The sequence below is a fragment of the Marmota monax genome, unplaced genomic scaffold (genome assembly GCF_021218885.2).
Source record: "Marmota monax isolate L192 unplaced genomic scaffold, Marmota_monax_Labrador192_F-V1.1 WCK01_AAM20220418_F8-fsc00010, whole genome shotgun sequence".
Taxonomy (NCBI): domain Eukaryota; kingdom Metazoa; phylum Chordata; class Mammalia; order Rodentia; family Sciuridae; genus Marmota; species Marmota monax.
The window spans coordinates 23,333,619-23,360,637 of record NW_026692321.1 but is presented as its reverse complement, the minus strand read 5'-3'; the positions used below and the strand labels follow the sequence as shown (position 1 = coordinate 23,360,637).

Genomic DNA, 27,019 nt, shown 5'->3' with positions numbered 1-27,019 from the left:
TTACTGTGCTCTGATTTCTAGAGTTCTTTCCAACCTTAAAATTCTGTTATTGTACAAAATGGAAAGACCATTATAATGGACCCTTAACTACCTATCGATGAACTACAGAATTATTCTGTGGCCAACTTGTTTTGTCTACACCCTTTTACATTTGTCCCTCAAACATTACACTTGTCCCCCAAACATTATTTTCCCTGCACATTAGTTTGCCATAGATGCCATCATTTCATCATAGTTAGCATATTATTTCATCTGTAAATATTTGGTATATACCTTTGAAAGATTGAAACTATTTTAAAAATTTAAAAAAATTTAACTACAGAAGCTGGTCATGGTGGTGCACGCCTGTAATCCCAGTGGCTTGGGAGGCTTAGGCAGGAGGATCACAAGTTCAAAGCTAAGTTTAACTCAGTGAGGCCCTAAGCAGCTTAGTGAGACCCTGTCCCTAAATAAACTATAAAAAAGGGCTGAGGATGTGGCTCAGTGGTACCACCACCACCACCACACACACACACACACACACACACACACACACACTCACACCAAAAAAAAAAAGGTATACAACTAAAGTATTATTATCAATGCAAAACATTAATTCCTTCCTATCTACTGAGTTGCACACATTTTCCTGTTAAAATTTCCTTTTAGTCTCAAAATTTTAAGTCCAGATTCACATATGACCCTGTATGATGTAATTGGTTGATACATTTCTTAAAGTCTTTTTATATCTACTTGTGACCTTCATCTCAGCTATTTTAATTTTTGAAGAAACCAGGTCTTTTGACTTTAAGAAATTCCTACAACCTGGGTTTTGGTAATTGCTTTTGTATGGTGTTGGTCATGTCTGTCCTGTGTTTTTGATCTAGAGCATTATGGTCTAATGTCAACATAAAGCAAGCCACATATGAAAACTGGAAACGTTTTTGTTTATTTTTTGGTGCTGGAGATTAAAGCCAGGATATGCTAAGCATACCTACATCCCCAGTCCTGTGAAATTTGAATATTTTTGATATCCACTTTTAAAAAAAGTGGAAAAAAACCAGGCAAAATTGGTTTTAATAATAATTTTATTTGGGTCAGTATATCCACCATATTATAATTTCAGCATGTAAATCAATAAAAGATATTTTCCATTTTTGATGTAAACCTTAGAAATCCAATGTGTATTTTATACTTCGAGCACATGTCAGTTAGGATTAGCTGTATTTCATATGCTTGGTAGCCAAATGTGACTAATGACTCCTGAGTTGAACAGCACAGTTTTAGAAACTCAAATCAGATTCAGCCCCACCCCCTACCCCCTATGATATGGTTGTCCCTTTTTGGTGGTTCTGGTAGTGAATGGCTATCCACTGTCATTTATTTGATGTATAATTTGTTAGAACTTGGAAAACAATTATATTTTATCTGAAGAGATATTTCTTGTCCTCAAATATTTCCTTATCTGAAAGAATAGTTCTATATATAGAAAAGAAAAGGATAAATAATGCTGATCTTTTTCCTTTATTTACATTTTCTGAATAATGCATTTGTTTTCTACCATTATCCAAAAATAATGGTTGAATATTGTTTTTCAAGTATACTTGTGAACTCACACGTTTAAAAGTTGCTCAGATTGTCTTTATCTTTAGCCAATGGAACCTTTGTTAAGGTGGCTTCTGAGTCTCTTTTATAAGGCCTTGATAAGTTTTGATAGCTTTCTTCCATCCTAGTATATTAGCTAGTATTCTTTTTTTTTTTTTAAAGAGAGAGAATATTTATTTTTTTAGTTTTTGGTGGACACAACGTCTTTATTTTATTTTTATGTGGTGCTGAGGATCGAACCCAGCAACCCCGCGCATGCCAGGTGAGCGTGCTACCACTTGAGCCACATCCCCAGACCCTTAGCTAGTGTTCTTTAGAGAAACAGAAACAGTAGGTTGTGTGTCAGGGTGGGGGAAGGAGGATCTACTTAGAACAGTGAAGATTTACTACAAGGAATTGGCTCATATGATTATGGAGGCTGACAAGTCCCAAGAGATGGCAGTCAACAGTCTGGAGAGCCAGTATGACCAATGTGTAGCTTTAGCCTGTGTCCAGAGTCCTGAAAAATAGGGTAGCCCATGATATAGTTTTAGTCCAAGTTTTAGTTCAAAGTTGACTTAAGCTTGACCCAGGAAGAGCCAGTATTTTATATTGAATGTGAAGACAGGAAAAATATGTATCTAGTATAAAGTAAGTGTATGTTTATAATTTTCTTCTTTAAACATTAATAGTTTAACTGTGAGTGTATTATAATAACTTAGAATTATAGGTATAATTAAATCTGTCCTCATTATTTTAAAGAAGATGAGGTTGAAGCACAGATTTGGTTAGTAGGAAGGTTAGGACTAGAACCCAGATTGCTTAGCTCTTAGATGTGTGAAGTAGTGGGAGAACCCCCCAGTTCAGAGTCAGACCAACATGACTTGAATCTTGGCTTTGCTGTTTATTAGCTGTATGATCTTGACTAAACTTGAATTTTCTGTTTATTTGTAAACTAGAGATGATAATAACTATGTCATAAGTTTTCTGTTAACCAAGATTATATGTATTACATACATATATGCACACATTACATACACATATACACATTTCTTTAAAAACATGAGTTAAAAAAATTTTTTTTGGTGGTGCTGTGAATCAAATTTAGGACTTTGTATGTACATACATACTAAGCTTATACTCTAATACTAAGTTGCAACCCCAGTCTAAAAACATTTTAAAGAACCTAGTGATGTGCCTGACTTGTTGTATAGGTATACTATAAATGCTGGGTTTTCTGTCCTCCCACTTTGCAGTGTTTTCCTGCCATATTGTTGCCACCTTTTAAAACTGAACATCAGGTATATCAATATTAGCTAGAAATAGTATGTTTTTGTGTTATTTGCTACCTTATTCATAGTATTTGCTTAGCAAACTTTTTATTTAACAGAATTAAAAAATTGGTTCTTTTTTCTGAGTTTTCCTGGAAGTTTTATGATGCTTAAATTGAGATTTTACTTTTCCTTCTGAAGTGCTTTATTCAAAATGATGATGTTATTCCAGTGTATTTTAATTACTGAACATTGATGACATTTCATATTACATTTTGTGTGATCATGTTCATTCTTGTATTCTGCTAAAGTTAATAGGATAGTTTAAGAAGACCATAATTAGTAGATGTTTAAAAGTTGCTTTGATGTCCTTAGATGAAAGCTGTGCTGGCAACACCAAATGCTAGCATTTTAAATTACATTCTCCTTTTTGACATGAAATATTGGCTTGAGTTTATAGAGCTAGCTTTAGGATTGTTAGTCTGAACTATATATTTAAAGTGAGTATGAAGAGAAAAATCTTTTAAGAGTGTTTATCTTTAAAAAAAAAGCACTTTCAGATTCAGGTTATTTGCCATCTATTTGGATACAGTTCTGGACACATTATATATTGGAATATTGACTTTCCTGAGACATTAATAGATGACTTTCTTTGTTGTGAGATATAAAATGTGATTGCTAGTGCCTAAGGTTCACAAGATTAATGAATTATATTTGAGTAATGGGAGTAACTTTACATTGGGAGATGTAGACATTAAGAAAAAGGAGGCCGTTTTAATTGTCTTCAGTTCCTTCTTGAAATTAGTTTTGAGTTGCCTCCTCCATTTTTTCCCCTCTTTTTTGTCTGTAACTACTTGTAAACTCAGCTTTTACCCCCATCCACCAAAAAGTAGTTGCTGTAAGTTACTAATTCCTCATAATTACCAACTCTATTCATTGGCATTTTTTCTGTTCCCATTGTTCTGATTCACTTCAGGGCATCAGATTCTATTAATAATCTTGATGATCTCATCTCTTTGCTGTCCTTGCACTGTGTTTTCCCTTGGATTTGGAGCTCTTTTTCCTCCCTTACTGACTTATCTTCTTACTTCTGTGATCACATTCATACCTTAAGACTGGTTTAGCATTTGTGCTTGTCATTATCAAGTCTATCTTCCTTCAGATGACTCTTACCCATTTTTTTTTTCCACTTTAACTGCTGTGTCTCCAACTTAAAACAGACTACATGGTCTTTCTTAACTTTGTCATTGATACTGTCCCCTATTGTATTGTCTTATTTATTAATTTATTGATTTAGTTAGAGATAGGGTCTAGCTGTGTTACCCCTACTTGTCTCCTGGGCTTAAGCAATCCTCCAAAGTAGCTGATGCTACAGTTGTTTGGCAAGTAACCCTTGGTTTTTGTTATCATTGACTCTTTTAAAAAAATTTTTAGTTGTAGATGAACACAGTATCTGTATTTATATTTATGTGGTGCCCAGTGCCTCACATATGCTAGACAAGTGCTCTGGCACTGAACCACAACCCCAGCCCTTATCATTGACTCCTTTACTCACCTCTTTTCTGTTCAAGCTTTGCTTAACAGTTTTGAGAAATTTTGGCTTATAGGATTAACACTGGGTGAATATTAATTTATTAATTTAGTTAATTTACAGAATTCGCCTAAGTGCAGAGGGATTTGAGAGGTGATTCTTATTTTTTAAATAGATGCTTTGTGGTAGCTGTGGTTTAAAAGAAGTTGCCAGTGGCATTGTCTAAGGCCTCTTAGAGGTGCTAGTGCCTAAGCTTGACTGAGGTCCTCAAACTTTTTTGGAATAATTTCCTGGGAATTGGGGACGTACTTTTTCTATCTGGGTAGCATTTACATTAACAGTTTTTGCTTCTGAGTCAAGCAGTTCAGTGAAAATAGTCCAAAGAGACATGGACATGGTTTGGCAGAGTGGATAAGCACATACAACTCAAATTCTATGTTTAACTGTGTCCATTAGCTTCCAACTTAGTTTCCCAACTTATTTTTTCCCCCTAAATTGTCAATCTTGGAACTCCTTGGAAAACATTTTATTGTGATGGCTGTGTTAGCTGTTTTCTTTTCTTTTTTTTTTTTTCTTCTTATGTGATAACCTACCTCTCTCTCAGTCCACATTAGACATGTTTCTGGGCAAGTTATAGGAGAAGAACTTGCTGGGATTCCTTTTGTCTTTAGTGTATGTTTGCTCAATCAGAAATATAGTTCTGTAGATGGATGAGATGGTATATGCAGTGCCAAGGCTTTGTGAAAGACAAGACACAAGCCTCAAACAAGTCACAGCAAATGCATACAAACATGAATAGCATTACACTATAGTTAATTACTTAAAAGGGCAGTTTGACTTAAAAAGGCTGAAGAAGTCAGAGTAGAGAATAACTCAATTAAAAAAAAAAAAGATTGAAGGGCTGGAGATATAGTTCAGTTGGTAGAGTGCCTGTCTCACATGCACAAAGCCCCGGGTTCAATCCCCAGCACCACAAACAAATAAACAAAACCCCAAAAAACTCCAGTTTGTTCATTGGAGAAGAATTGTAAGGGAAAATATTAGTAAGAAGTTGAGTGCCTTGACTCTTTTCAGGATCATTCTTTTGTAGAATCTTTTCTTGTTCTTTGATTTGTTTTACCAGAAATTTGGTGAGGACTTAAAGTGAAGTAGAAGGAGGAAATCCATTTTTGCTACTAGGGAAACTTGTCACATTGGTCATATATATTATTTACTGTAATGCATATTTTATTGGTCAAATAACAATTCTCAACCGTTTGGTTTTATGCATTTTTTTAGCTAGATTATTAATATAGGTGTTGTCTGGTTACTGTCTAACAATGGTTTGTTATTTACTATAGCATTTTTAAGAAAATTATTGGTTCTTTTTAGTTATACATGACAGTAGAATCCATTTTGATATAGTTATACAAGCATGTAATATATCTTATTATAATTAGGACCCCCTTCTTGTGGATGTACACGATGATAGGATTCACTGTGGTGTATGGTGAATTCACATATATACATAGGATATAATTATGTTAGCTTCATTCCCACTGTCTTTCTTGTTCCTATTCCCTGTCCCAAACCTTTATTCCCCATTGTCTAATCTACTGACTTTCTATTCCCCTCCCCCTATTGTGTATTAGCTTCCACATATCAGCAAAAATATTTGCTGAGAATCTTTGCTGCCTGCACCTCAGATGGGTATTAATAAGGAACTCAAAAACCGTAACACCAAAAAAACTCCCAAATAACTCAATTAATAAATGGGCAAAGGAACTGAACAGACACTTCTCAAAAGAAGAAGTATGAATGGTCAACAAATATGTGAAAAAATGTCCAACATCTTTAGCAACTAGAGAAATGCAAATTAAAACTACTCTTAAGATTTCATCTTACTGCAGTCGGAATGGCAGTTATTAAGACAAGTGTCAGTTGGTGAGGATGTGGGGTAAAAAAGGATACTCATTCATTGCTGGTGGGACTACTTATTAGTGAAAGCAGTTTAGAGATTCCTCAAAAAAACTAGGAATTGGAACCATCATTTGACCCACTTATCCCAATCCTCGGAATATATCCAAAGGATTTAAAATTAGCATACTACAGTGATGCAGCCACATCAATGTTTATAGCAGCTCAATTCACAATAGCTAAGCTATGGAGCCAAACTAGATGCCCTTCAACAGATGAATGGATAAAGAAAATGTGGTATATATACACAATGAAGTATTGTTCAGCCATTAAGAAGAATGACTTTATGACATTTGCCAATAAATGGATGGATCTTTAGACTATCATGCTAAGTAAAATATGCCAGTCCACCAGAGCCACAGATCAAAGGTTTTCATGATATGTGCAAACCTTTTTTCTTTATGGGATACTGGGAATTGAACTCAGGGGTCACTCTACCACTGAGCTTCATCCCCATCCCTTTTTATTTCTAGTTTGAGACAGAATCTGGCTAAGTTGCTGGCCTCAAACTTGTGATCCTCCTGTCTCAGCCTGCCATGTTGCTGGGATTACAGTTGTGTGCCATTGTGCTGTGCAAGAGGCCTTTTTTTCTGTTCAGTAAAGATATGTCTATAACATCATTCTTTGTGATTATACCTTATTTTTCATTACTTTTTAGATAAGTAGTAACTGTAAGTAGTGTTAAATACAACAGATACAAAAGGGTATATAGTAAGATTAGTAAAGTTTCCCTTTTAATTCTCTTTTCAGGACACTGTGACTCTTGTGCATTTCTTTTGTGATTTTCCAGAGATCTTCTATATAAGTGGAATATCTACTATTTTAATAGCAGTTACATAATTATATAATGTATAATAATTATGTATGACATGTGCACACAAAATAATGTCAATGTGGTGTGCTTTCTTTTTTTAATATTTATTTTTTAGTTGTAGATGGACACAATATCTTTATTTTATTTCTTAAGGGGTGCTGAGGATCGAACCCAGGTCCTTGCACATGCTAGGCGAGCGCTCTACCGCTGAGCCACAACCCCAGCCCTGCTTTCTTTTCTTCATCATGCTTTTTCCTTCCTCAATTAAAAGGTCCTCCATAAAGGTATCTAAAATTTTACCTCATTGCTTTCCATTTGCTTAATATTCTACTTTATGGATTCACAATAATTTAATAACCTAGTGTATTTTTTATTTCACATCTTTTGTTCTGTTAGTTTATACATGTCAGTAGTTAACAACCTCTTACCCCATTTCACTTGGTATAGTCTTCTGGACCTTATCCACTTTTTTTTTTTTCCCCTAAATCAAATTCTGTGAGTGGAAACCCTTAAAAAAGGAAATATGTACTACACAGAATAGAGTAAGGATGTCAATACATTTGTGGTGGAAATATATAAAAATGAAAATTATTTTTTCCTTTTATTTTATTTAAAAAAATTTTTCTTTTAAGCAATTGCATGAGAAATCTTACTTTGTGTGGGAAGGGTTATCCTAGTCCTGATTCTTTCCAGTGAAGCAGACTTGTTTTTTCCCCCCTCCATGGGTTATATTTTCGGATTTGGTACCAAATTATCCAGATTCACTAGTACCACCTGGCTCATTGTAACCCAAAGAAACAGAGAAGAAATAAATGTACTAGCTAAAATTGGAAAAAAATGATTCCTGTTTAGATATGCATTAGGAAGTATTGTAGACCTAACTTGAAGCATTTCTGTCATTTTTGGCCATGATTTTGTATGGTCCAGATTCATGTCATCCTCTATCAGCTTGTTAAAAATTCCTGAACCCTGTGACAGAGATTAAATAGGGCATCTTTTTTGAATCCTCCCTTTAAATTGCCAGATAGGTACATGGAGGAGGTTGGGGAGTTTTGAAATAAATATGGATGTTGTCAGTCTATAACATCCTCATGAATTTTTAGACTAAAACAAGATTTAAAAAATGATTTTGAGTTTGAGGAATACTTAGTTTTTATGAATGTTTATTTTCCTCTGTGTTCAGGGGTTTTTTGACAGATTGATAGAAGTGAGAGTCTAAAAACACTATGAAAGTAAGCTTATGTAAATCTTAAGAAACATTGGAGGTCACTATGGCTTCAAAGTAGTTTAGAATTATAATTCATGTGCTTATTGCCAATTAATGGATAAAGTGATTTATTACAGTAAAAAAATCTCAGTCATAAACCTTCTAGAAGTCTGTTAGCTGTATTCATCATAGCATGTACAAATATATTTCTTTTTGGCAGTGGGCTTCACATTTGAATGTTTATCTGAATCACCTGGAGAGCTTGTTAAAAATTCCTGGTGCATCCCCAGAGATGGTGATGACATAGCCTTGTGGTAAGACCTAGGGATCTCTATTAAGTAAACACAGCAAGTGATTCTGACCTGTAGACTACCTCTTGACTATTATAGGGGTAAAAATTATAATTTCTAAAAGGATGAAAAGTTATACCCCATTAGTTAAAAAGATTTAATGGCAGGCACATTTAAAAATCCTTAGCATTGTGGATAATTTAAAACAGCAGCACAACAAACTTTGTGTCTTCTATAAGACTGATAGTTGCTCTGTAAATATTAGTAAGTGCTAACTTGTGGCTGCAAGAAGACTCAGTAATTATGTTGCTGTTGCATGGACCATCTACTTTTCTCTAAGGAGAAAATAAATCTTAGAGCCAAAATACCTTTTTCTTAAAAAATTATAATTGCTTTGAATATTTATTTTGGAATGCCAACTATTATTGGGGAGTAGGGCATTAGATTTTAATTTTCATCAAATGAGGGAATTGGATAAGTGAATTAATCCTTTAAAATATTACTTTGAGGAGAGTGGTAAGATTCATGGTAAAGTAGGCTTTGTGATACATGTTGCATGAATATGAATGGAAACAATTTTGGGTGACATTTAAAAAACATTTTAGTTGTTGGATGGATGTTTTATTTTATATATTATATGCAGTGCTGAGAATCAAACTCAGTGCCTTATACAAGCACTCCACTGCTGAGCCACAACCCCAGCCCCTTGGATAACCTTTTGAATGTATCAAAATCTTTTAAAGAATAATACTGCCAGGTGCACAGTACATACCAGTAATTGGTAAACACCAGTAATTCCAGTTCCTCAGGAGGCAGAGGCAGGAAGAGCCTTAGTTTGAAACCAGCCTCAGCAACTTAGGAAACCCTGTCATAAAATTAAAAAGAAAGAAAAAAAGAAGAATGGGGATGTGTTTTAAGTAGTAGAGCACCCCTGGATTCCACCCAAGTAATCCCATACTCCCCATACAGATTTACATAGGAATTTTCTGAGAATCTTAAAAAATAATTTTTGTATTTTGAAAAACCTTTATAAACAGATACATAATATAGAATTGTCTATAACAACATGGAAAATTGAAAGACTAAATATATTTTATATTAATGTTTAAGAAAGCACTGATCCATTCACATAATGAAATATCATTTAGTCATAAAATGTCTTTGAAGAGTTTACAATGTAGGAAAATATTTATGTTATGCTATAGGTATAAAAATAGGCATAGAATTGTATATCCCTTTAAATACTAGAAGGAAATTTAGGAGATATTAATTTTGATGATTTTGTAAATATGTGATAATGGTCTTCCCTTTTCCATTCTGCATTTCCCAGGTTTTCTATACAGAACATGCTTTTTCAAAAATGAAAAATCTAGCAAATAAAGCCGGGTGTGGTGGCACATGCCTGTAATCCCAGAGGCTGAGGAGGCTGAGACAGAAGGGTCGGGAGTTCAAAGTCAGCCTCAGCAAAAGTGAGTGCTAAGCAACTCAGTGAGACCCTGTCTCTGAATAAAATACAAAATAGGGCTGGGGATGTGGCTCAGTGGCATAGTGCCCCTGAGTTCAATCCCCAGTACCCCCCCAAAAAGAAAAAAGCAAATAAAAATCAATGCTTTGATTTTAAAAATACTTTAGATATGATAACTTTAGGAGTTAACAAGGGATTTGTAGGGACATTGTTTGATAGGGGAAGGAAATTGTATATATAGAGAATTCAAATTAGCGGAGTCTCACATGGATCTGGCTAACTCAATTTTTGGATTATAGTTTTGTAAACGATCTGCTCCAAATTTGCCACCCTTTTAGGTGTGATGACAGTAGAATTGGTATTTGAGAGTCTGTGAGTAAGCAGAAAAGTGAAGACTTGCAATTGGGGAAATCTAAGAGTTGGTTGGTACACACTGAAGCCTCTTCCCTGGGATAATTAATTGTTCTGTGTGGTTGTATTCTGAACTATAGAATTATAGCGTGAGGCTGAAGCAGGAGAATCACGAGTTCAAAGTCAGTCTCAGCAATTTAGCAGAGGTCCTAAGCAACTCATTGGGTTCCTGTCTCTGTGCTTAATGAATTTCAGTTGGTCTGCCTTACAATGAAAATAACAGTAAAAATACAGTGAAAATGTTTAAAGAAATGAATGGATAAGGAATCCAAGATATTTTGATTTAGCCAACCTTTGAAATGTATATCAAGAAGAGCAATGTTCTTTACAGCAAGTGTTATTTGTTATTATTATATTATTATTATTATTATGTGTGTATGTTGAGATAGTACTCTTCTGAATGGGTTCTGGGTCAGACTTACTATGCCATTTCTTGCGTTCCGTAGGATGTAGTACCAAGGGCATGTTTTTGTCCTGTGTGAGGAACACTATATCAGATACGTTAAAAACAAAACAATATCCCTCAGGGTATACTTAAAAATAAGATACTAGTTTTGTAAATAGTATGGCAATCTATTTTAAATACACATATTAAATGTCATTGTAAGGCATCGGGAATGAGAAAAAGGATTTGGGGAAATCTGCTAAATTGTCATTTGTTTGTTTATTCTGAGTGTACTGGGCATCAAACCCAGGGCCAGGTACATGCTAAGCATGTACTTTACCATTGGGTTTATCCCCAGAACTTCTTATTTATTTTTGTTGATATTTATGTATTTATTTATTTTTAATGGTAGAGGAGACTGAACTCAGGGATTTGTGAATGCTAAACAGACATTCTACCACTGTACTACATATTCAGCCTTCCTTTTTATTTATTTTAAAAATTAGATGAGATAGTTGTAGTCGGTAAAGATTCTCAAAAACTGTTGTAGTGGGAAGTTTCCAAATGCTTGTGCTTAATGAATTTCAGTTGGTCTGCCTTACAGTGAAAAATAACAGAACATTGTAGTGAGTTAGGTTTTCATAATGTGACTATAGTTCATGGACTTCCCTGGGTTAATATAATGTACGATTTTTTGGTAACTTACTAAATTAAAATTTTAGGATAAAGTAATCATTTAAACGCAGAGTCAGTCTCTTTTTGTACTTTGGCAACTTATAAAGTGAACTGTCCATTGTAAACTTATCTTATTTTTTAAAAAAATATTTTTATTTTTTAAGTTCTTGATAGATCTTTATTTTATTTATTTATATGCTGTGCTTAGAATCGAACCCAGTGCCTCACATATGCCTAGCAAGTGCGCTACTACTGAGAACCAGCCCAGCCCTATCTCATTTATTATTATTTTTTTAAATATTTTATTTTTTAGTTGTAGTTGGACACAATACCTTCATTTTATTTATTTATTTTTTATGTGGTGCTGAGGATCGAACCCAGGGTCTCTCATGTGCTAGCGAGCACTCTACTGCTAAGCTACAACCCCAGTCCTTGTTTATTCTTATAGACCTTAATATATTCAGAAGAAATTCCAAATTAGAATATGCTTAATCTGGGGCTGGGGTTTTAGCTCAGTGGTAAAGTGCTTGCCTAGCACATGTGAGGCATTGGGTTTGATCCTTAGCACCACAGAAAAATAAATAAAATAAAGATATTATGTCCACCTACAACTAAAAATATTTAAAAAGAATATGCTTAATCTCAGTAGATATTAGTGACATACAAATTATAAAGAAATAAATTTCTGGGGCTGGGGATGTGGCTCAAGTGGTAGCACGCTTGCCTGGCATGCGTGCGGCCCGGGTTCGAGCCTCAGCACCACATACAAACAAAGATGTTGTGTCCGCAAAAAGCTAAAAATTAAATTAAAAAAAATTAAAAAAAAAGAAATTTCTGAAAGTTTGAAATAATGGTAAGGGTGAAGGAAAATGGGAACTTAATATTACTTATGTTGGAGAAATAAAATTAAAACCAAAGTCTCTTGCCTACCTTATAAAATCTCTCTTCAAAAGTAGAAGAGAAAGGAAACAATTTATTATTGAATAAGCATTAAACTGGAATGTGATGTGCATCATAGGCAGTCTGCTAAAAGATTTCAAAGACCAAGAGAAAGTTCACTCTTATATATAGCCAAGCAGATAATGACCCATTACATACATGTTCTCAGAATAAACAGTTATACTCAAGAGGACTGGATAAAACCATTTGTCACAGTTCATGTTAAATTCACTTGATAATCGGGGTGACTAACTAACTGACTTTTATCCTAAGTAAACTGATCTTTTAAAAAATTTTTTCTAGTTATAGATGGACAGAATGCCTTTATTTTTATTTATTTATTTATTTTTAAGTGGTGCTGAGGATGGAACCCAGTGCCTCACACATGCTAGGCAAGTGCTCTGCCACCAAGCTACAGCCCCAGCCCAGGAAAATGATCTTTATGATAGGAAATTTTGCAACTTGAAGCAAGGTGGCCTGCCCCTTAGGTTTCTATACTTCCACAGAAACTGGAAGCTAGAGAGCATCATCCTCCTTGATCTCATTTAAAAGAAATGGCTAGTAGATTCTTGAGAAACAATCCTGGGTTGCTGGCTGAAGGCTCTGAAGGCTCACTTAACTTTTAAACAGATATACATACCTCTCTAAGGGGCCCAGAAAGAACTCAAAAGTGTCATAAAGAAAATGCTCTCAGGTATGGTTGTGCCCACCTGTAGTCCCAGTGGGAGGCTGAGGCAGGAGAGTCACAAGTTCAAAGTCAGTCTCAGCAATTTAGCAGAGGTCCTAAGCAACTCATTGGGTTCCTGTCTTTAAATAAAATATAGAAAAGGGCTGGGGATGGGACTCAGTGGTTAAGTGCACCCAGAGAAAGAAAGAAAGAAAGAGGGGGGGAGAGGGAGGGAGGGAGGGAAAGAAGAGAAAGGGAAAGAAAAGAAAAGAAAGAAAATGCTCCAAGGTGAAAAACAGAATGAGTCTGACAAAAATTTCCCATGTACACATATGAAAACAACACAATGAATCTCACCATCATGCACATCCCTAAGAATGAGACTGTTAACTAGAATAAGATACACTCCGTGCTTATATAATTATATCAAAATGGATCCTGGTGTCATATAAAACTAAAAAGAACCAATAAATTTAAAAAAATGCTGTAAGAAAAGGGGGTGGTAGGGAAAGTATACAAAGAGTTAAGCTTCATATTTAAAATTTTTATTTGTGGGAAAATTCTAGTAGATTTAAAGATGTGCATATCTTCTGTGCTAGTGTTTATACTCTAGATAGGTCCTAGAGAAATTTAACACTACTTGTAGTATTGTCTATTCAATGAAATGTTGGAAACAACCAAAGTATCTGGGGAAAGAAGAGTAAAGAGATAAATTTTGGTGTATTTCTTACAATAAATCATACTATATAACATTGAAAACAAATAATCTTGAACTACATGTGTATCAGCTTGAATAATTTTAAAAATATTATTGAGTTTTTAAAGTTGTAGATGGATTATATGTTATATTTATGATGTTTAAAAACATGCAGAAAAAATACCACATATTATTTATGGATACATGTGCAGTAAAAGTATAATGGAATGATAAACACCAAAGTCAGAAAGTGGTTTACCTCTGTGGAGGGATGCAAAAACGAAATTAGCCAATAGTACTTTTATTTCTTAATGGAACAAGATCTTAATAAGATAGAATGTTAAGATTTAATTAATTTGGGCAGTGAGTACTTGGGTGCTTGTTATACTATTATCTAGATTCATTTGTAATGTTTAAATATTTAATGGTTAAAATTTAAAAAAGAAATCCTAGTGCAGTGACATGTGCTTGTAGCCCCAGCTACTAGAAAGGCTGATACAGAAGGATTACTTGAGCCCAAAAGTTTGGGTTCAGCTGGACAGCACATTTCTTAAAAATTTTAAATCAAAATGGGTGGGGATCGGGGAAAGGAGATAAGGACATCCCTTCAAAGAAATTTATTTTAAAGGGGGCCAAAGAAATGGGTGGTAGTTGAAGGGAAATTGATCAATGCTGGTATTGTATATTTGCATTCTAGTGATAATGATCAAGGACAAAAGGACAAGGTTGATGCAGGAGACTAGGAACAGTTATGGGAGCAGAATTCTTGAGTAAGAAAAACAGTGGAATTCAGTGTGTAGGGAATGTGTTTGGCTTTTGATAGGAACAAGGGCAATTTGTTGAAATTGAAACAAGAGGGAAAACAGAGTAAGTGGCTGTAGATGAAGAGGTTATTTTTGAATTGAGGGTCATTAATAACCCAGGTTTGTTTAGGATTGAGAGATTTTCTAAGAAGCAGTATTTCAAGTGCTAAAACTGGGCAAGTTTTAGGCAAATAAAAATGGTTGGCTATCCTACATTTGATTGTTTTGCCTTCACAAAATGAAAAACTTATCTCCTGACACTGAGAAAGGGATGAAGAAGGAGGTATTTGAGGCTGAGGGTGAAAGAAGAATCTATAATTCATTCTCTCTCTTTTTTGAGTTTGTGTGGTACTGGGAATTGAACCTAGGAGCCAACTATTTCTGAGCTACATCCCCAGCCCTTTTTACTTTGAGACAGCGTCTAAATTACAGAGGCTAACCTCAAACTGATGTTCTTTCTGCCTCAGCCTCTTGAGTCTCTGGGATTAAAAGTATGCTGCCTCGTCCAGTTTATTTAAATTTTATTTTGAGACAGTGTCTTGGGAAGTTCCCCAGACAGTTCTCCAACTTGGGCTCCTCCTAGTTTTTGGGCTTATAGGAAGTCACTACCACACCTGGTTTATAATTCTTCATCTTAAAAATGAGAGAGCAAATTAACTAAGTTCATGTGATATGATTAACGAGCATTGCTAGGGGTTGACTGAAATTTCTGGTTATAATTTTAAAGTTATAGAACTGGGAATGTAATCTAGTGGTGGAGTGTGTGCCTAGCATGTGTGAGACCCTGGGTTTAATCTTCAGCATCACAAAAATAAACAAACATACCAAAAAAAAATTATATTATTGTGTTTCTTGCTTCAGTCTCATTGTTCAGGTAGGAGTACTGTATTTAGTGGAAAGTTGATTTTAAATTATTTTTTGACTATGAGGGAGAAGAGAACAAAGCTGTGAGGCTATAGATTAAGGAATGAGTATAGAGATAGGTTATCAAGTCTCAGACTAGGTCAGAAGTGAAAACATAAGAGGATGAAGAAAGTTGTAGGATCTGTTAGAGTCAACAGATTTCTGGGAATGAACTGGAAAGAGAGGAAGGAAAGATAATGAGATGTTTGAAATTGAGATTTTTGAGATTGTGTAGTTATTAGTTAATAATCTGATCATGGGAGTAAGTGTTGAAATGGGATGGAAGAAAAGATTCGTGAGTGTGGGAGTTAATGCTTCTGTAGGTATCATTTCAGTGACCAACTAAACGCAGGTTTTGATACTCTAAAATATATTTCAGTTAATTATTTTTTCTTTATGTAGTTAGTCTTCTGCTTTCTGTTCTATTTTGATTAAATATCACCTCAAATTGTAAATCACATTGTTGTTGCTCTGAAATAAAGATAGTTGTAAATAGTAAATAGATAAAAACAAATTTTGTTTAATCAATACCTTATGTGGCTTGCTGGAGACCTTGCAATTGGTAAATTCAAACGTTAGCATCCAGACTGGTGATCCCACTGCCCACTAAGGTATTTTCCTACTGTATAGATTCAGACAGGGCTTTGTGCCATGCGTGGTTATCTGTAGGACCTTGCTTTGCTGACTCCAATTTTACTCTTTGTGTTTTTATAGGACCGCAGCTGAATGCACAGCTAGAAGGTTGGCTCTCACAAGTACAGTCGACAAAAAGACCTGCTAGAGCCATTATTGCACCGTAAGTTTTAAAGGGTCTTTATTCAACACTTTTCATGTCTATTATTAATAAAAAATGAGTATCTATAACATAAATTGAAGATATTATATTTTTCACAATTCCTCTGATTTTCATATAAACTAAAAAAGTAAAGGAATTAGTTGCTTTATTCCTTAAATGCAGTAATTTCAAAATTTATTTCTGGTAATAAGAGTGACTTTTTTTTGGGCTGTGCTGGGGGTGAAACCCAGCAATTAAGTTAAATTTAATTAAAAAAATTAAATGAGTGGATCTTTTAATAATTTTTAGCAAAATGACTTGCTGTGACTTAGTCATTCAGCAACTATGTAACAGACTAAATTCTAGTTGCTTATCCTAGTGCTGCTTTTTGAATAAATCAAAATTGTATTATTAGCTGGGCGCGGTGGCGCATGCCTGTAATCTCAGCGGGCTCAGGATGTGGAGGCAGGAGGATGAAAGCTAGCCTTAGCAATGGAGAGGCACTAAGCAAATCAGTGAGATCCTGTCTCTAAATAAAATACAAAATAAGGCTGGGAATGTGGCTCAGTGGTTGAGTACCCCTGAATTCAATCCCCAGGACTCCCCCCACCCCTCAAAAAAAAGTGTTGTATTCTTGTGGTCCTTATGTGTCAGTACTTGGGAAAGATAAGCAGAAAACAGTATAATAATTTTATTCTATGTTGGGTTCTGGTGGGTGCTAAGAAGATTAGTAAAGCAAATAAGAGGGTTCAGAGTGACAGTGTATATAGGGAGTTGCTATTTTACATAGATGGAAGAAAAAAGAAAAAAAAAGGCTCCTTGATACGGTAACTTTTGACTTTGAATGATATGAGTGGACAAGTTGTGCATATACCTGGGAGAAGTATCCCTTGAAGCAAGCACCAATGCTCTAAGGCAGGAGAGGAGTGTGTTTAGTGTGTTTAAGGGAAAGCAGGCTGTCATTATAGTTGAAGAAGCATGTCCAGTCGAACATCCCTAATCCAGAAATCTAAAATCCAAAATCTGAAACTCTTGACCCCTGATGTAATGCCACCAAAGAAAAACTTTGACCTCATGCATCGAGTTGTGAAGACACAGGCATGCTGAAAATATTGTATAAAGTTACCTTTAGAGTTGAGTGTGGTAGTACATCCCTGTAATCTCAGCTAATTGGGAGGCTGAGGCAAGGGGGATTGCAAGTTAGAGGCCAGCCTTAACAATTTAGCTTGACCCCCCCAAATTTAAAGTCTTCCAAAAGCAAAAAAGCAAAAACAAACAAAAACCCCAAAACAAAAAACCCCCACAACAACAACAAAAAAACAAGTTGGTGGTAGAACACTTGGTTAGCACATGTGGACTTGCTTAGCACATGTGGGTCCTGGGTTCAGTTCTTAGTACTGCAAATAAAACAAAACCCTTCAGCCTATGTGTATAAAGTGTGTATAAGACATACATGAATTTCATATTGAGGCTTGGAGCTCACCTCTAAAATATTTTATCATGCATATGCAAATTTCCTCAAATTTGAAAGAATCAGAAACAATTCTGGTCCCAAGCATGAGATAAGTAAGAGATACTCTGCCTGTACAAAGGGAAGAGTATACATGAGATAGGCAGCAAGGGGCTAGATCATGAAGAGACTTTGAGATTGTCCTAGGACTTTGGTTTGTATTCTGAATGATAATGCAGTCATGACAAGCTTTGAGCAGTAGAATGACGTGATCTGATTTAGGTTTGAGAAGAATTAGTCTTGCTGCTTTGTAGACATAATGTGTGAGAACAGGGAGTCCAATTCAGGAGGCTTATTACAATAGGACAGAAATGGCTTTGACTGGGGGGCTAGAGGTGGAGGTGAGGAGAAGCAGTGTATTACAGATATATTTAGAATATTGGACCAACACAAAAGAGGAGTCAAAGATGACTCAAGTTTTGGAAACTAGGGCTACAGTTGTGCACCACTGTGCCTCTGAATATCCAACTATAACTAAAAAATAAGGGTAAGACAAGTGGAAAGATGGAGTAGATTTTGAAGGGATTATATAAAATCTAGGGTTTGGTTTTGATGTTGTTATTGTTGAGATGTCCATTAGATATTGAAGTGGAGATTTCAAGTAAGGAATGGGTATATGAATCTGGAGTACAGAGAAGAAGGGCCTTGATTGAAATAGAAATACTGATTTTGTTTCTTTATACTCCTAAAGTCTAAGCAGAGTGTGGTTGCTTCAGGCATAAAATAAAGACAGGCAAAAGAAATGGACTAACCCCCTCATCCAAGTCACCATTTTAGAGGTCAGGAGACCCCGAAGGAAGAGCAGTGAGGAAAGAGTAAAACCAGGAGTGGTATCTCCAGGAGGTGAATAGATGAAAATGTGTCAAGGAATAGAAAGAGATCAAGGCTTTTTTAATATTTATTTTTTAGTTTTCGGTGGATACAACATCTTTATTTTATTTTTTTGTGGTGCTGAGGATCGAACCCAGTGCCCGGCGCATGCCAGGCGAGCGCGCTACTACTTGAGCCACATCCCCAGCCCGAGATCAAGTCTTTTAAATGCTGCCTATAGTAGGTCAAGTACAATGAGGACTGATGAGAATTGATAAATGGATTTGACCATGTGGAGATTACTGGTGACCGTCACCTTGAACAATTTCTTTAGAGTGGTAAGAATGAAAGCTTATTGGAGTGGGTTCAGGAAAGAATGAGAGATGAAGGGTGAATTTTGCTGTAAATTGGAAATAGGAGAATAACTGTTTGAGAATGTATCAGGGAGAATTATTGGAGACTGAACCCAGGGGGCATTCTACCCTAACTCTTTTTATTCCGAAACAGGGTCTCACTAAGTTGTTGATGCTGGTCTCAGATTTGAGCTCCTCCTGCTTCAGCTTTCCAAGTCCCTGAGATTACAGGTGTGCACCACTATGCTAGAACTCAGTTGGGAGATTTTTGTGGGCTCAGCTGGGAGATTTTAAAGTGTTCATAATGTTGATGAATGATTCAATAGAGAAAGAAAAAGTGATGCAAGGATATGAGGGGAAGTTGGCATAAACGGGGTCCTTGATTAAATGCTTTGTCTCTCTCTCTCTCTCTCTCTCTCTCTCTCTCTGGGAGTACTGGGGATTAAACTCAGGGCCTTGAACATATCGGGCAAGTGCTCTATTAGCAGATTCTCCCTTTTAAAATTTTTATTTTGAGACAGGGCCTAGCCAAGTTGCCCATGTTGGCCTTGAACTTGCAATCCTCCTGCCTTAGCCTCCCGAGTAGCTGAGACTATAGTTGTGTGCCACTATACCCAGCTAATGTTTATCTCGTTGTAGAAACTCATGAAGTAGATTCTGTTCTTATGCCATTACTTTGCTGATATTTGACTGTTATGGAATGCTACCTTTCTAGTTAAGACTTGGTCTAAATGTGGGAACTGAGTTGAATCAATACATAATTAAGTTGAGGTTATTCATGAAAAACAGCTAGACTTGTTTCTTTTTTGTAATTAATTTTAAATTGAAATCATTGGCAGTGACCTGGGAAATGAAGTTTTTTTAGCCTAAGTTACAAATATATTGATTTGTGAAATGAATATTCAAAGGTTTTTTTTTTTTTTTTTCACTTTGGTGTATAAGTTTCTATGATACAGTGACTTAGTAGTTTGGTTTGTGCAATGTATAGGCAGCTTTTTTTTTTTTTCAAGTAGTGCTGAGTAGGCAGTTTATAGTTTATCAATTTATGAAAACTTTAAATATGGCCATTGTTTTATCTCCTTAAGATTTCCCAAAGTAATTATTTTATTTTCCAGAGTTACCCCCTTTTATGGAAGTAGAAACGCTACAATAAATATTTTATTGTTATGTAGCTTGAGTAGGTCTTTATAAGAATATGCCCATATAGTGAATAGAAAGCTTATTTTGGAGGTTCTGCTTTCATTTTAAATCAAGTTTATCCAAAGTATACTTTAAACTTGATAAATTCTAGCACTACAGGGCTATCCTTTCTTAGATCTTTTACCTTTTCAGGCAAAAATTGTATCACGGGATCCTTAAGGAAAACAAGCAAACAAACAAACCCCCCTCAGAGTCTAGTTGTAACCAGTTAGGCTGTGTGAAAATAACACACTTTTAAAAAGTGCTTAAACCTACTGCTTAGTGCTGTATTGGTGTAGATTAAGTAGAATAACTGACATTAAAGAATAAATATTGACCCATAAACTGACTGCTGATATATCTTAATGATTTCTAATCTCTATGACATATAGGTAGCCATATTTGGAGGATTTAAAAGAAATTAATTTGATCAAAAAATTATCCTAGGGACTGGGGATGTGGCTCAAGCGGTAGTGCGCTCGCCTGGCATGTGTGCAGCCCAGGTTCGATCCTCAGCACCACATGCAAACAAAGATGTTGTGTCCGCCGAAAACTGAAAAATAAATATTAAAAAAAATTCTCTCTCTCTCTCTCCCTAAAAAAAAAAAAAAAAATTATGGTTGAATTTAGAACTGCCTTACTTATTTTGAGATATAGTAAATAGTACTTACTCCAGGGATATATATTGAAATGATCTTAACAATTAGAGGTTTCTAAAACCTTTCTTTCATGATGATCAGAAACCTTAATGCTAATCTCTTTGCTTGCGCTATGTAGGAATATATGAGAATACTTAGAAGGGAGCTGTGTAGGTATGTGTTGCCTAAAACACTTACTGAAAATAAAAATACAGAAATATAGTCAGGTAATTAGTATTATTAACATGATGAAATTATTTTTTACATAAAACATAAATATGAATAGTGAAGTTCTCCTCATACCATTATTGTTAGAAGTTAACCTCATGGGAGTAGTATTGGGGTTCGGTGGTAGGGGGAGAATACTTTTTCATTGTGTAGTTTTCATTATTGAATTTTTTTTTTTTGACCTATTCTTGTTTAAACAGGGTCTTGCTATGTTGCCCAAGCTGATCTTGAATTCCTGAGCTCAAGTGATGCACTGACTCAGCCTCCTGAGTAGCTAGGACTATAAGTGTGCACCACTGTGCCTCTCTCTATATATTAATTTTAATATAAATACTAGTTAATGTAAAAGCTTAAAGATATTTATATAGAAGACTAGTTTAAATATAGTGAAGCATACCTGTAGTATTCTACCACCAAACATCTTGAGTCAGTGAACCTTCATAAATTATATATTTTAAGACTGAAGGTACACAATGGGGTATTCTCTACAATGCTCCCAAATAGTGTGAATCCTAGGGATCCTAGGAGTCCCATCATACCCTGGCAGCAGCCCTTCTTCATAGCTTATTAAGTTACTGGCAGTTGGGTACAGTGGCACAAGTTACTTTCTGGGGATACACATCTCTAATCTTTGCTTATACCAGGTAGTATGATATTCATGTCAGTATCTCAAATCCTATGTTCTTATAGTTAAAAAAAAAATCTAGATATGCAACATTATTGTTACTTTTTTTACTTAATAACTTTAATAACATTTTTTAGGCCATATTATAGTTTACTTAATGTTTGTGAGATTCTATTTTGTAAAAATAAAATATTCTGAATAATGACTGTCTATCTAACTTGGACATTTAAATTTTTTTTTTTTAGTTGTAGTTGGACACAGTACCTTTATTTTATTTATTTTTATATATTGCTAAGGATCAAACTCAGTGTCTCGCACATGCTAGGTGAGTGCTCTACTGCTGAGCCCCATAACATGGGACATTTTTGAGGATGCTATTACTTCTAATATTTTTTGTTCAAGCAGAAATCTTGAGGGCCATTGGAGTGCTTATGAAAGAAAAATAATAAAAGAATAGGTACAGCAAAATAAAATTGAAAGAGAGAATATGGAAACTGCTACTTCTGCAAACTGTTTAGGGCTCTATGTTAATCAAGGTGATCTCATCTATTCAGAGCTAAGTTTCATAATTTTAGTTTCTAGCTTTTAAAATTATACCTAGCTACAGTGGATCTTACAGTTTTGAGATCTTTTCATTTCATCTGTTCTAATATTCTCATTTCATAGCCTAATTTTTGTTATTGCATTTTTGTTTCTATTAAGTAGAACTAAGACTACTAGAACCTGAATTTGTTGGATTCTAATTAAATTGTTCTTTATTATTTGCTATCCTGTGTCTTCCTCCTCCTCTTCTTTTTTTTTCCCTCCTGTTTCTTTTTCTTTTATAGTGCTGGGGAATAATCCTAGGTTTTCATATAAGCTAGACAAATTTTCTACTGATCTATATCCCTAACCTCTTATACGCTTTTTGATAAAAGGTATACATAGAATGTGTGGGAGAGTTTTGGTATTATCAGTTTATATTATTCACTTAGGAACGTAAATGACTAAGAGCAAACAAGTTAAAGTCTATGTCATGTAGTATTTGGTAGTTTTCCTGAGGAAGGATTTTAAATGATCTGTACATGTCTAGATTGCTGTTTGGGAAACCATCACTAAACCAGTGAATGATCATGGATGTCATGAACGTGCTGTGTCATTGACATAGAACAACACATTGTGTCTTTCCACAATGTCAGAATTTGTTGAATAACAATACATTTACAGGTTATATCATTTTCATTTATGGCAATTCACTGAATATTTGTGGGTTAGTTGGTAATCATAGGCCAGGCAATCACAGGTTCTTGCTTGAACTTGAGGGGTGCTTTACTACTGAGCTACATTTCCATTCCTTTTTAAAATTTTTTCTTTGGAGACAAGGTCTCACTAAGTTGCTGAGACTGTCCTGCTTCAGCCTCTCAAATTGCTGGGATTACAGGTGTACACCACCACACCTAGCTCCAGTCTTAATTTCTAATATCTATACTACTCAAATCACACATTAGACTTTACACAATTTTATAATTGCACATTTATATTTATGTGTGTGTGTGTGTGTGTGTGTGTGTGTATATATATATATATATATATATATATATATAGGTTGCAGGAAGGCTAAGAAAGATTTAAGGCAGCTACATGAATTTAGAAGGCTGAACTGAGGGCAAAGGCAGAAAGCAGATAAAAATGCAAGGAGTCACTTTAGGTGGTCAGATAAGACTATGAACCTACCAGCCAACCAATTGGAAGAACTTATTAATGACACAGTGCTGTCAAAGTACAAGAACTTATTCTAGGTTAAGGTGTAGGCATTTGGCAGTTTCATAGTGGATACTTGGAGTAACCACTTGAGATGTCATCTTGGAATAGGACTTGTATGATCATCATAGGCAGGAGAAACCATACTCTGCTAAAACCTGAGGACAGAGATTAGGAGGCTTGTCATTGTGGCGGTTTTCCTGGGCAAGAATGGTCATGAGTGACTAGGTGATGGGGTCAGGATGCTATTGTGTCCAGTCTGGGCATGCCCCTACTTTTATGGGTCTAAAGTTGAGGGGGTTGCATTATTTGGTGGTCTGGCATGTTCTGTAAGCTCATAGGCCTGGTTTTTCTGATAGAAATGACATGTCCATGCATCCATGTGCTTATGATTAATTTGATAAGTTCATGGGTGGTCATTTTTATTAGCATGATTAATGTATTTATCTGTTTATACCTTATGGTTGTGCTAGGAAGGTGATGAATTTTTTTTTTTTTTTTTTAATAGTCATTCCACCTCAGCACTTAAACTTAAGATGGTGTAGCTTATGGCAAAAGTACTGTTTTACAAGATGGCATGAAGTGACTTAGCAGAGTACATCCTGCTCTTCACAGTGGACGATGGCCTCATGGCACTGCTTCTACATTCAACTGTAGCTATGTGGGAGAAATGGAAATTCTCGTAGGTCAGTAGCTGGACCTGCCTGCTGTAAAGGCTTTGCTGTGTAGGAGTAAAGGGAGAAGCAGACTCACTCCTTATTAAAAGTAGATCAGTTTTTCAGAGGCATGATTTAGCATAGTTAAAAATCATAGGTATTAAAGTGTAATTTCACATTTGCCTTCAGGAGAAGTTGTTAGGGAACTAGAGTGACATGGAAGAACCAACATATGGACTTTGTATTAGGGCTTTAAAAGTTTTCAAAAAACTCAGTAGGATATACTTTATATGCATATTTGAATATTCTTTAGTGGTCAGATTTTTATGGTTCTTCTGGCTATAGTGCATAAAAGAAAAAACTTTACCTATTTCTTTAGCAAAGTGTCCTTTACTATAAGTGATCTTTGTTGGTTAACTTTTGTTTCCATATATATGTAGAATGATAGATTCTATCTATCATCGATAGATAGGTAGCAGAACTAGTAGCAGTACTAAAGTAGTAGTACTGAAGGTAGCAGAAGTAGTAGTAGTACTGAAGATTCTGTGGTTAGTATGGAAGTAGTGGTAGTGAGATTCTATGGTTAGTACTCTGGCTTTCTTCATTACCATGTATCTGGGCCAGGATAAAAAGAAAGTATTAGAGGGGATGTGGCTCAAGCGGTAACGCGCTCACCTGGCATGCACGGGGCACTGGGTTCAATCCTCAGCACCACATAAAAATAAATAAAGATGTTGTGTCCACCGAAAACTGAAAAATAAATATTAAAAAATTCTCTCTCTCTCTTCTCTCTTTAAAAAAAAAAAGTATTAGGAATCTCTTGATTGTGATCCTCCTTTCATGTAGTTGAGTTCTTCATGGTGGGAGCGTAAGAGGGATGGCAGACTCAATGATTGATTTTAAAATAGCACTGTGCAGTGTATTTTTCTGTCCATGTAAGACCAGTTCAAGTTGCTTCTTCTCTCCCTGCAACTATTTTCTCTTTACTTTCGTAAGACTTCTAAGCCTTCAACTTCAGAAAGGACTGAAACTATGATATGTGACTTCCATTATAAAACATTATTTAACACAGTTAATTGTGTTTTAAAACTTTTGTCCTTTTCTGCAGTCTTAGAGAGTATATGATTCTGTTAATTTTCTTTCAGTTTTCAGGCTTATTGCTTTTCCTTCTCGGTAGGTCCCTTCCCCTTTTCCTTCAAACATGTAATGGTCTCTTATGGTAGTGAAAAGCATGGGTTCTAGAACACTACTGTTTGATCTTAAATCCTGGCTTGGAAATATACCATGTGTTTTTCAGTAAGTTTCTTAATCTCCCTGCTTTTAATTTCTTTATCTGTAAATGAGAAAAATGATAATTTCTATCTCATGAGTATTGATATGAGGATTTCAATGACTTAATACTTTGAAGTACATAAAAGTACCTGAATAATAGTACCTTAGTACCTTACTAATAGCATTTAGTAAATATTATTGCTATTATTGTCATAATCGTCCTCTTTTTCATCATCTTCCCCCATACTTGGTCACTAAGATGTTTTTCTTTTATTTTTTAAACTATGGAGCATTCATTTCTCATTTCCCACTGGCATGGCATTGGTACTTCACGCTTTGCTATATATATCATTGCCACAATTTCCAAAGGAGGTTTTGTGTATGTGTGTGTAAGTGTTTTTTTTAAACACCTCTTGCTTTTAATCTATCTTTTGTGCAAATGCTTTTCAGTAGTAGACTAGTAATAATTTCACTTTGTCACTTTTCTACTCAAGAGTGCACAGTATTTTTTTTTTTCCCCCAGTATTTTGTTTTATCAAGGCCATGTTCCTCTGCTTGATTCCAGCTTAGCATTATTCGGGCCAGTCTTGTGTTTTCTCATCTATATCATGCATGTGGACATTTGCTTATGTTCTTCTTTCAGCTTGTATGCTCTTCCTTCATGTTCTTACCCTTCTACTGTTTTTATCCTTTCTATACTTCAAGAATTCACTGTTTCTAAGAAGCCTTTCTGGATGGTTAAGGAATAAGATGCAATACTGAAAGAAACTCGTACTAGAAAGTTAAGGTTAAAGTTAAGGTTGGTCCTTAAATTTAAGAGTTAAGAGTGACAAGTAGGAACTAACTTCTGTAAGGTGGTTTATGAAATGGAGGTTGGTGTGTTAGTCAACTTTCTGTTAACACTAGCAAATAACTGGTATAATCAATTATGAAAACAAAAGGTTCATTTTGGGTCACAGTTTTAGAGATTTCAGTTCATGATTAATTGGTGTTGTTGCTTTTAGGTCTTTGATGAGGAATTATACTGTGGGAACATGTAGCAGACCAAAACTGCTCACTTCATGGCTGGGAAGCAAAAGAGAGAAAGAAGAGACCAGGATTCCGTGACCCCTTTTGAGGGCATATCCCTATTGATTTGAAGACCTCCTACTAGGTCCCACCCTCCTACTAGGTCCCACCCTCCAAAGTTTCTATTGCCTAACAGTAGCATCAAGTTGGGAACCAAGCCTCTTAAAGCATGAACCTTTGGAGGATACTCAAGATCTAAACCATAGTAGATGGAATGAGTGGTAACAGAAAGCAAAGCAGTGTTGAAATGATGAGATGTCCTTGAGGTTTGAGATAGACCAAAATCTGAGATGCCCTTGGGGTTTGAGATAGACCAGAGAGAAGAGCCAGGTGGAAAAAAACACACACACACACACATGCACACACAGTAAAATTTTATAATAAATGAGTATGTATGCAGTATTTTTCCTGTAGAGCCAGTTTTTAAAACATTTACCAACATATCACTGGCAACATACTAGGAAGTAAGCACTAAGGAAAGTGACTGTAGACTTACATACCCAGAATGAGTCAAGAAAGAAAAATGAGGTCAGGGAAAAGTCATTCTGTTGGTGATAGGAGAACTGGTTAAATGTTGAAACCAGGTGA

At 35.3% G+C, this 27,019-nt stretch overlaps 1 protein-coding gene across 1 annotated transcript in view; it reads left to right on the top strand.

Annotated features, from left to right (window-relative positions):
- The window catches only part of Memo1 (mediator of cell motility 1), a 123,470-nt gene that overhangs the window by 36,417 nt on the left and 60,034 nt on the right, over nt 1–27,019 (top strand). The window contains exon 2 of the mRNA XM_046441585.2: nt 16,292–16,373. Within this exon, the coding sequence (XP_046297541.1) occupies nt 16,292–16,373 (82 nt within the window). The remainder of the gene's footprint in view (nt 1–16,291; nt 16,374–27,019) is intronic.